The sequence below is a fragment of the Achroia grisella genome, unplaced genomic scaffold, assembly GCF_030625045.1.
Source record: "Achroia grisella isolate CSIRO2021 unplaced genomic scaffold, CSIRO_AGI_Agris_v1 utg900, whole genome shotgun sequence".
NCBI lineage: Eukaryota > Metazoa > Arthropoda > Insecta > Lepidoptera > Pyralidae > Achroia > Achroia grisella.
The window spans coordinates 3,658,855-3,671,747 of NW_026713059.1; the positions used below are offsets into that span (position 1 = coordinate 3,658,855).

The 12,893-nt window shown below is 31.0% G+C and overlaps 1 protein-coding gene across 2 annotated transcripts in view; it reads left to right on the forward strand.

Moving 5' to 3' along the window:
- The window catches only part of LOC131853198 (roundabout homolog 1-like), a 57,356-nt gene that overhangs the window by 32,893 nt on the left and 11,570 nt on the right, over positions 1-12,893 (forward strand). For both annotated transcript variants that reach the window (XM_059204032.1, XM_059204031.1), the window contains exon 2: positions 6,075-6,225. In XM_059204032.1, the coding sequence (XP_059060015.1) occupies positions 6,168-6,225 (58 nt within the window). In that variant the 5' untranslated portion in view covers positions 6,075-6,167. The remainder of the gene's footprint in view (positions 1-6,074; positions 6,226-12,893) is intronic.

Sequence of the window (12,893 nt, forward strand, 5' to 3'; positions counted from 1 at the left end):
TTGATATGTTAGCGTGTCTATAATTGTAATACTGGGTATTACAACAATTAAAAGTTTTTAATTGTAATAGTCTCTAAATAGACGTATATATGTATCTGGGTGTATATATGTTTTTTCTCTCAATGATATAATGTTGTAACAGATTCCTTATTTATTCATTGTCTTTCCAGTCTTACAGTTATTTTACAGGTTTTAGTCTAATATAATAGTGTAACAAATATATTTTTTATAATTTACTTTTTATAATAAATAAATTGAATTTAGTGAATTCATTCAAAGAATAAGATTATAAGACCGTATTTTAACTGTTTTATTTATAACAATTAAGTTAATTATATTGTTTACATTTATCGTGTTTTTATCTTCTGTATTATAAGATAAAGTATTAAAAATTCAACAATTTCAATATACAAACGTAGCGAAGTCGTATTTCACTTTTCAACAGTTTAATACGCACTTGCTAATATTTACATGGAATTAGCTAAGCGTTACCCTAATTTAAACAAAAGACAAGTATTACGATTCGGTAAATATTGTATTTCAGATCAGATCATTCATAAACCTTCAAACTCTCAACAATAATCTTTTGGTCGCTTTGTAGAGCCGCTTCCGCCGCGCACAATGGATGCATGCGAACTTAGTGAAATGGGTAAAAATAATCCTCTACCCGACTCCAATACATCACGCTAACTGTCAGTGGAGACCGCACGAACAGAAATATACTATTGTGTACGAGGACCAAAGCTTTGTTTGAAAGTTTTGTAAAAACTTGTGCAATTTCATCAATACACGCACGGATGGGACGCGATGACAAAAAGGATACTAAAACCGTGGTAATCCGGGCTTGTCAATCGTATTTTCACACGTGATATCTATTGTCCATCAGATCATAAAAGAGTAAATCATAGTAAGTAGTAGATTTTTTATGTAATTGAAATTTCAGACAAGGTAATGATATTAGCGACGTCAGGAATACGGACACCACGTGATTATGTGACATCCGAAATACTACTTTTGCGTTGCTATTTCGGAGGACTAATATGTGTCTCTTACCCTGTAATCTTACTGCTTTATTTCATTCTATTACCAAAACAAAGCTTTCAAAACAAGCTGTTTGGCAGCTATTAAATACGGCAATTAATAATTAACTAAACAATCGACATACGCACCACAACACGATTTTAAATTAAAAATACTCGCATCTTTTCATCACGTCTCACAATTAATCAATTCCAAAAGTAGAACAGTGTTCATATTTTAACAGACCCAAACTATCAATCGCTCTTTGTGTGGGTCTAACTGGCGACGGTAACAGGGATGCCAACCGTATTGCAATCATCGTACAACTACAATATTTTTGGCCTTTGGAAAAGAAAACTTTTATCGTCATAGAAATACGTACGAGGTTTTGATCCGATGTAAGTATAAGGTTCGAGAGTCAAATTGAACTAAATTGGAAGACTTTATTTTTTCGAACGAGGCCACGTGTTTTAAGGTTGGCAACCCTGGTCGGCACTCTTATATGCTTACCAGAAAATATGGTAGCCCCCGTCATAACAAACATTATTCAGAAAGTGTGTTTCCATTTATTTTTATAATACACCCACGTTTAAAACTACCGCGTGTGATCACAGTGGCTACGTAGGTTTCGTGAGACTTTCGTGTAGTATACAATGATTTCATTTTATGTTTATGAAAACAAATATGAGATGCGGTTACCGTATAGTTATGTTGCTTTAGCGACAGCAAATATTACACATCCTAATATTGTTAGCGAAATATTTACTTTACATGTAGTCCGTTACATTTTATATAGTAACGCGCAAGTAACAAACATTAAAAATATCATTAATATTAACCAGTCTTGGTCATATTATGGTAAACGTTAATAAACTATGTTGACGTAACAGTATGTGAAAAATAAACAATTTGAAACGTTTAGTACGTTTGCTAAAGCTATCTCCGCTCCGCGCCTTAAACGTTTAAATGTCAACATTGTATTATGCTTTCGAGTGTCACTACATTACTAACGACTTTATTGTTGTCACAACGTATTGGACACTACAATACCATAGATTTCATTTTTAGATTCATGATAAAGTACACGCTTTCACAAACTATCTTTAATAACAACAATTAAATAAAACTTTCAATTTCTAGAGATTCTCTGACGGGCTAAAAATTCATTCTCAAAAGATATATTTATATAGAAAATACATATTTTAAGATACGTAGTTTAATGTTTTCAAATAACGTCAAAAATATTTTAATTGCAACATACGTTTCTGTTGCGTCTTTCATTTTTTTTTCAATAGCATAGAATAGCAATCTTTTTATTGGAATAAAATTAAATTTGAACAGTATTGTATAGTCAAAGTTATCTTTTTTAACCTACCGCTCAATCGGAAAGCTGTCTCATAATAAGAAGAACGAGCAAGAAACTTGCATGTTGCTCTCTTGAATAATTGTTGAAACTTTACATTTTTACATATATTATTTAAGGAAATTAAAACCTTTATGTTATTATCGGCTTACGATAAAAAAATATAACATTGCAATACTTTGTATTGTGGAAAATGAATATATAAAAGAATATTTTATTCATTGCTTTCTAAACTTACACATTTTTTACTTATAAGGAACTCCAGAAAAGATTGTTTTATTCCACTTGTAATCTATACCCATAGGTACATATTGCGGTAATGAGTAAAATTACATGTCTAATATTTATTACCACTTCTACTAACTAAACCTACTACGACTAAACCCCTCACACTGAAAGTGCATTGTTTATAAAGATTTTTTTCCAGTTAACCGCCTTGTCATCTCTCAAGTGGTTATAAATTATAAACTTAACCTTGGCCACGTTTGTTTTAGTTAAATGTTTCTTACAAGCACATGTGTATCGTGAGAACCCTTTTAATAGTCCAATAGGTTATTTATATGAACCTTGAACCTTCGTTGTTTAAACAAATAAAATGGAAAATAGAAATAAACTCAATATGAGATTATATTTAACCCTTCGATAATACTTCTATTCTATTTTAATTATTAAATTGATTTAGACTTAAATAATTTAAGTAGACATCATTATAATTTTTACTGATAGTGTAAATGTCAATGTATGGGAATATGTTTACTAATTTGTTACATCGTATTTCCAAGACTTCAACTTCAAAACTTATAAACAGATAATATTGTAAATAGAGTTGAACAAAAATTACTTTTTATCCCAATGAATCAATATATCTTCATCAATGACAAAAGTCGCAGATAGAAGTCAGCAGTAGGTATAATAAAATTAAAATAAAAACAATTATTTACTATTCCATTTTACATCCCCTATAAAAAAGTGATTTTATTAAAAAATCAAATCCACTATGTACAGATGTATAATGTACCCATGTATGATTTAAATAATTTGACTTATTTGTAACAAATGAGAACTCATTATCATTACGTATTGTAATAGCTAACTATTAGTTAGCTATTATAATACGTAATATAATGAATAATGTTATTATTTATTTAATTTGGAATATTTGTTTACTATTTACCCATTCCGCTTGAGATTTATAGGTATAGTGTAGTTTCCCTTTGCAACATTTTGCTCCATAAAACAGTGTCATATCCGTTATCATTATGGCATTTCTCAGTTTATTGGTTGTCTCATAATCCGACTATATTTATAACATGTGTCGGGGATATCTTATCTTAGCTGCAACCGCATCTTGTTAGAGAATTTTATCAGCATCTTATGAGAGTCGACAATGTCATTATATTTATATTATTTCTTTTTATTATTGTTATCTACCGAATGCGATACGTTTTATAATATAATACGATTATCCGCGACTTCGCTTGTAAAAACTTTAATTCTGTATTTCACGCTTGCAAGACTTTATTGGTAATTAATTTATAAGATATAATATAGTCAATATCCGTGCTCGTTATAAATATTTATCTAGCTTCATTTAAAACTTTAGGCATCAAGCAGGTGCTATACTTTTATAATATTATGTATGAATTGAGATAACCATATCGTGAATGAACGAAAGGCCAGTCCTTTTATTGTACTATCTATCATATATTGTACTAGCTGTGCCGAGGTATTAAATTTATAGCCTATGTGATATTCTGGTGTGGCTATATTTCTGTAAAACTTTATTAAAATCCGTTCAGTAGTTTTGCGCGAAACAGTAATAAACGTCTATCTATCCATATTTCCAATATTTCGCGTTTATAATATTAATAAATTGAAATGTCTATGTCTATATATTTCTAATTGATCGTCGGTTTAAATAGTTTACGTTAGTATAGATTACAAAGGTTAGGTTATATATTGTTAGTAGCTTACTAATAACAACATTTATTTTGTTTAAAAATATTTTTTGTACTTTGTGAATGATTTTTAAATATTTAAGGGTCATATTCTTATGTCAGCAATTTTATCTACATATTTTTCTCACTAGTTAAAGCTTATACAAACAAAATCACCCACTCAACAATAGCGGAAGTTCACGTCAAGAGCATTTGAAATAAAATTTCAACCAGTCAAGTGTTCGGCCAGGGTCATACATGATCATAGAACCGTACCGAACCAATCATCTTATAGAAAAGGGGTTATTGTATTATCAAATAAGTACAATAACAACGTATTACCCGCACTATTTGAATCTAAACAGCTTATGCTAAACAAATTTCATCCTAAACTTTGATGTAGTGGGGTTTAATTTTAAAAACTTATATTTTGTGCTTAACGCATATCATTTTACTCGAGTATTTGTTACCAATCAGTAAGTATAATTTTTATTGGATCAATGAACGAACTGTCAATATTAATTATTGGAATTCTGTCACTTATTATACTGATATTGGAAAACAAACCAAGATGTTTTGTTTTCATGCTTGTTAACACGGAGCTGAGACAGCGAGCGATCATATGTATTTTTGCATTTATCATACTCGCATTAATTTAGTTCTACATTTATTCAGATTACTGATATATGGCTACATACTAATACTATAAATGCAAAATTCTGTCTGTTTGTTACCTATTCACGACCAAGCGGCTGAATGGATCATAATGGAATTTAATATAAACATTATAATTATTATTAATCTGTTTATATTAAATTCTAATATTAATATGTTTATATTCATCACCATCTTTATAAATAAAACAGTTTTACATTATGATATTACGGCAAACCACACACTAGACATGCAAATCTGTATCGTGATTTTAGGTAAATATATCACGAACATATCAAGAACAGAGACTATATTTTTATCTCAAAAAATAATCTGTTATAAAAACCAACACCGTTAGCAGCTAGTAAAACATAAAACACGAATACATTAGTTTTGTTACGGACATGATAAAAATATTCATGTTCAATTAATAGAATTATCATATTGCATATTTCACGGCAGAGCTACAAACAAAACTGTATTTCAGCATTCTAAATTCGAAGACAACATTTTAAAATAAGATAAAATAACAAACTTTTCATAACGAGTGTATAAAGTTTATTTTGGAACGGAACATTGGTCAGATTCCCAAATTTCATCGAGCAATAACCGAGACAAGTTAAGTGTTCAAAATGTTGATTTGACAGATGTTTACGGTGGCGACGCTGATAATCCAAATAAATATTTTCGAGATGTTTACATTATTTCGAGAGTTGGGTTACTGTCTGAGAACATGTCACTCATAAACTTGTTTATAGTTTGTGTATAATTACACTGTGAATATTTACATAAAAATATTCACTGTGCATCACTATAATACAGGTTTATATAAACTGAAAAGGATAAGGCTTCTGCACTTTATGTTTTGAAATACGTCATGGCTAGATGTGGTAGTCAGAGATCTTGTTAACTATCTCTATTGTGGTGAACGCAATTCAATATCTTCACATTCAGCTTGGTATATTTGAGTCTAATCCAGTCTTGGTAACGAGACAAATGCTATATAGTATTAAAAAGTAAATAAGCTAATATATATGTATTAATAAGTGAATATATGTATATATTATGGATACTCACAATCAATTTTCTTGTTTTTGTAGATGAAAAGAAAACGGGAACGCTATGGGAAAGTGCTTCAAGATCTATCAAGACTTACTAACATCACACTGAAAATGTGGTAGAAGACGACCGAAATGGAAATTTTGGGAGTGGTGACGTCATTGTTGAGCATACTTTGCTGTTGTTATATAGGTAAGTGAAATTATAGTTTAGGAATAAGATAAGCTCCTATAGTAATGTAGTTTATATATACATATATTATAATAAATATGCAACGAGGTCCATGATATATGTCTCAAAAAAGTTGTCTCGATTACCATAAATACCAATACATTATTACAGTAGTAAATAAAAGCCTAAATGTATCCTTCTCTCATAGACATATAAAGGCCTTAGTTACAAATATAACTTAGTTATAAATAACAGTATAACAAGCTTAGAAATATTTCAGTTCGTAGTAGTATTTTATTTATCAACAGGAACCTCACTTTATTGCGAGATATTAGGAGATCAATCAACACTACAAGAGCCTCTTGTAGTATTGATTGAAGTCAAGATGTAGACTTACAGGTACAATTAATGATAAAAAGTTATTATTCATTAATCAACAATCTTCACACGCTATACAAAGAAATGTATGTATATGAATACACTAAACAGATGCTATAAACTATAAATAATTCGCTTGAGAAATCCGTAGGAAATGCCACAGTTTTATGTCAACTGCCGCAACGTCAATCTTGATATTTGGAACGTAAAATTTATGTGATATCATAATATTATGTCTTTTATGGTTACAACCGCTGTGGCTAACCATATGTCGCTATTTTCCGATATTTTTAGTCTTGCATATTTGATTACTACTCACGAAAGAAACAAAGGTAGTGTGGAACTGTCTTAAATTTTCGATCATTCGTAATTACGTATTCGTAATTCGTAAAATACGTAAATATATTTATTGATTAGTAAGAAAAACGAAGCTCCGTTGAAAGATGAAATTACGAGGATGGAATAAAGCTTATGTTGTGTCTAACTATTTGTTAATTAAGGATTATAATAACTATATTGAAATAAACAAAACTATCCATATGATCTTATTTTGAAAATATTCTTTCACTCTGCTATGAAATAAAGATATGCCAATCTTTCTAATACTGGCCTAAAAATAATACTGTAGCAATAAATGAAAAATTGCTTTAGAGCAACTTAATTAGCGTCACTGTAAGAAACTTACTTATTTCTTAGAGCAATAAAATATAAAAATAAACGGTTTAGTTGAAAGTTCAACCAGTGCTAATAGCTTGGCATTCACCCTCTATGGGGTAACATTCCCCTACACTATTTGATATTTAGTGCCTTGCGGTACCATCTTAGATTTGTGGTAACACTTAGCGACGCCGAAAATAACCGTGTCGTTCGTGCAATATTTCTCCAATTTGTTATTGCTCGGAAAAAGATAGGGACCATTTGGAAAATTAATTATCTAAGTAAATTTGATTTCATAAATAACATAATTATACAATCCATAAATAAAATATATCTACTACTTTTTAACAAATCTTCTCTGCTATCTGTTATGTATACATACTACAACATATTTCTTTTGTAAGAAAACTTTAGTATTTTGTTAACTAAGCAATGTTCTTCATAAAATTAAATCGACATAAATGTTAAAAGATTCATTAAATTACTTTAGTATTAGCAAATTGTATAAAACATATAGTAATAAATAATCAACTTCTGTAAAAAATCGGATGAAAAATACACTACGTTTAACGACTCTCCTGGGTGCATTTAATGGAGGAAAGCGTAACTTATTGACACTACTCATTAGGATAACAAAACACACATGCGTAAATAAGTCTCACAGCTGTCTATTGCATATATTTTATAATCAACCGAACATGGGGCAGCCTACAAAAATGCCGGCTCTGGATAACCTCAGCCCTACAGCGGGAGTGTCACCGTCATTCAATAATTTTATACTGTGGTTCGATATAAAAAAAGACCGGGCACCCCAGGCGGTTATCAAAGCGTAAAGAAGTTAAGCTAATGTTAAACGACGCCTATCTTTTGTGCCTAATGCGTGATGGATGCTGCGTAAAATGCAGTATAAAAAGTATAATAAAAATAAACAGAGTCAATCGCTCGGGACGATTTACAATGGGCACATAGCATAGTGCGAGTCATTGTATTCAAGGAGGAATTGAAAAATGGTTCCTATCTCGAATCTTGGTTTAAACAAAACTGTGACTTTTATGAATATTGACGCATATGTGACCCCTATAAAGAATAAGGACATTTATGCTTTTGAAATAAATATAAAACGTGTAATTTAATGTTTTGTTGAGAATAACTGTAGCGGAAATACCTACCAAGTTTTTCATATCAATGGTATTTGTACAACGCAATTTAGCCTACAAGTATTCTTCGTTTACTAGTGTTCATTATTTCTCACAGAATTAACTACTGATATTTATAATTAGCCGGGTACATTTCATGACTTCTGATGAAGGATTGCTGATCCTGTCTGCGCTAATGAGGTATACTGACAGGGCAGTAGTGATGCATGAAAGGATAAGGATAATATCAGGGCACTTAGATCATCGTATAACGACGGTTTCTATGGTGGTTCCCATCAGGGCTAGTCTGATTAAGTACATGTCTACCCATAGGTGCAAATTATGACATTACCTGTATGTTGCCTATTTACAACTGCGAGTAATAAATATCATCCAGTATCATTTAAAACTACCACACTTCGGCAATATTTGCCGAAAATTGTGTATCAGCAAATATTCCAACATATTGTTAATGTGTACGGAAGGTGATCTTTCTAACTATATACTAAAACAAAAAACTTAGTAATTTATACAACATAATAATGTGGAAAATGTATTAAATTTAATTTCTTTAACCTCCCAATTCTTGGAACAAAATAGGTAGATATAGACGTCGCCTCACATGTAATAATCAGCAATGTTATCGAGGCGGGGAATCGCCATTTTTTTTGTACGTTGAAATCGTCTCAAACGATCTCCGATCAGATAGCTTTCAGTTTATAAACTAAAGTTTTTTTATACTGCCCCTGTGTTGCGATGCCTTATTATTAGCGACAGCATGACGTAACAACGCACAAAAAATGCGAATATTTTTCATGAATATATTCTTTTCATTCAATCTCTAGTAATTACGTTTACTCGATAATCAAAGTCTGCTATTCAGTTAGTCAAGAATATAGGTAAGTAATATTACTATTGCACTATGCCGTAAGTAAATTGCAGTAAATAAATTGAATTGAATTGAATTGCCGTCTATTATTTTTTTGTAGTTTAGAGAGACCTACAATACTATTTATTTTTATAATATAATAAGCTGAAATTGGGCACATATATTAATTTAAAAACATAGACCATGTTCAAATACAAGGATACTACTACACAAAGTACAAAGGTATCATAGTTTCATCATTTATATAATTGTATATGCATATTGATAAATCTAATCCTCCAAATAAAGATGGGTGACACTGCATGTTGTCAACTCACCCGGCCGGCCAGCGGTGGTTCTGGGCCAGACGGATAAGGTCTGCCTCGGTGTCACTGTTAGGTAAATTGTAACATCTCGGCTGGAGTTGTACAAAAGTGGAAATTAAATAAATATTATAATATTAAAGTGAATTAAAAAAGGCACGGACGAATATGTCTGTGGAAAATTGTATTTAAATATAAAAAAAAAAAAAAGGTATCATAGTATAGTTGTTATTACATCTGTCCACGCGCCGACCGGATTGATTGCAACAACAAGCCGAAAAAGAAACGTCACAACTGTCGCCGACGCGTTTCCGTAAACTCCAAAGGAGAAATGGCTACAATTCACAATAACCAACATATTTTACATTATGCAACAATATATAAAAAACTATAAACTTTAAGTCCAAGACACACAGTTGAAAATTATAATTCTCAATGTTTCTCATAGGCGAAAGAAGTTGGTTACTATCGCATGAATGTGCCTTGGTGCCCCCATTTTAGCAGGTACGTCGGACCCTATGAAAGATGACACTGTGTCAACAATTTGTCCCTTCGTGCATTAGACGAACGCCTTACAACACAAACATTGTATCACGAAATTCATATTAACCTAATCCGTGCGTCCGTTGCAACTAAAACGGCTAATTCTTAGCACATGTGCGAGGAGTGTGTTCTGTTTTTTGCACTTAAAGACATTATATTAAGTGCTATTTCATGAACCATGACATTTTATTGCCTGTTTACTTCTCGTGCACCGTTTGAACTGCTGTTTGTAAATAATGAAGCGCGAGTCTCTCGCGTAAGTGTGAAGTATGTATGGAATACCGGTCGTAAGCTAGCCTGCGTCTATATGTTGTTTTGGTTTCATCAAATCAGCCATCTAATCTCTTATAAAATAAATCTGTAAAATATTATCAATCACTGAAATCAAATCTATTCGAAGAAGATGGATTTTCAATAAGCAATATCTCAGCCTAATCGGAAGCTCTGCAGTATGGGCCGCATTACGTGATTAATTGGCGAACGTTAAACTATCGAATAAACCATACTAGTTATATAAAACGTAGACTACGACTTTTTCTAAACACAAATATTTATAGTAAACATATAAAACATTTTTTTACATATTGAATCAACTCGTAGTATGCAATTTATTTTTGTACATTGACATTGGCCAATTAACTCAAAAATGTCGCAAACTAGACGAGAAGTAATAACTTCATAGGGTTCAAATTACAAAGGGGTCCCAAAATTGAACACGTGTTCGAAATTCGGAAAATCATGATTACCTCCTGAGGGAGCCAATCACGGCCATTAGAATTAGATATTCGAAATTTAAACAGCTATCCAGTTACATGGGGTGACAGTTATGAGCGCTAGAAAATGTTGTGCACCTACGTGTGTACCTAATTAGAAGTGACATTTAACATTTTTATTTATATTAAAACGTACGTATATTTGTGATCAAAGAAATTCGCGTGACATACTTCGTTTGATCTTCAGTCATATTGCACTAACAGGGCGAGTGAAACTTTTAAAATTATTTGAAAAATCAAAGAGAGCGCCACTTAACACAGTCATAAACCTAAATATGTGGGCGAAGTAAGTGCATTCGAATGTTCGCCTGGTTTCATTGATTATTTGGGCTATCCACTTCAAACAAAAAACGCAGCCAGAATTGCAACATTTTAAAGATTCGCTCTGCTGTGTAGTCGTACAAACTTAAATGGGAATCCCATGTCTCTATAACCGATTTTTTATTTATTTTTTCTTGGGACGCGTGTCAACATGTGCCGCTAGTATAAATTGGCTAGGGATTGAACGCACCCTAGCAATTTTTTTAACAGAAATCTTTGAACAATAGAGCATAACTACTCGCGTAGGTTAACATTCACTCCCTATCGGCGCGCTGGCGTGGGTGAATACGACTTTCCCAGCATCACTATGGTTTAATTTAGTTGATTTCGTTCATCTTAGTTATTATTATAATTGCGACTATAATTATCATTTATGTACGTAATGAAAGCAACAAACAGTGTCATAAATGATGTTAATTATTTAAATAATGTTCATGTTACTCTTTAAATGCATTGTCATATGAGTACTAAACTTTTTTGTCATTTTGTTAGGTAAAAATACAACAAAATATACTTTATGTTTCCTACTTCATACATAGTTTTTTTAGGTTCGTAATAAAAAAGGCAAGCGGATCCAAGATGATACAATGAATAACAATGATTTAAAAATTATATCTTAAGGATACCCTTATGGTATTATATATATTATAAATATAAATAATTTTATCGATTTGGAACCATTTATTTACGTTTTTCCTTTTATTCGAAATAAAAAAAAATTGGTCATCTAAAATGATGTATAAATTTCGTAAAATGATGTGTAAATTTTAAATTGCGTAAAATTTATTCTATAATCCTTACTTTTAAGTTGTTAAAAGTATATTGCTTCTGTATCTGTAAAATATATGCGATGTTCGTATTTCAAGTAAAACCAAGTATCAACATATTATATTATTCATAAAAATTTATATTTATATTGGTATAAAATGAATACCATATGCTATAATAAATAGAAAGAATTTAACATTATTCATCGCATAACCGATAATCGATCGAGTTCTATCGCACTATACGATAAACTTAGTTTTATGTGCGATAAAGTAACGTAACGAGATCAACATAAACAATATTTTATGTTCCTTGCAATCTGCTAAATCTTATTTTTATCTCTCGTTTGGTCAGTATTTATATTAAACATATATACTGATCCTTTATGATCTCGACACGCAATTTATTGCTGTCAACCCAATCTTTTGTATGGCCAGAATTTTTTTCTCTTTTGAAGTTAGGAATTTATGTAACGCATTTTAATTTTGATATCTGCCTATATATTCACACGAACGTTCCGTGCTAAATCTATGACAGGAAATAATAATAAATCATTTCAGTACGGATTAGAATGGAAATATTTTTTTTTATAAACTTTGTATCTAACATTTCATTCATCAACTTCAAAATGGAAACCTTTTCTGTTACAGGTAACTTTACAGGATGTAAAGATACAGTTTTCAAACTATATCTTTACATCCTCTAAATCCTTGATTTTTTTATAATAATATTTATATTTCCTACAATTTTTCAAGTCCACGAATCGATTTTTTAATGATTCTTCTGCATGTCGGTATAGTTTCATAATAAGTTTGTTATTATTGAAGTATATTATTATGATTTTGTACTTCGATGTACGGTGGCATTCAAATTTGCAAGCGGCCCATATGACCATATTTGATCGTAATAAAAAATACCTTTC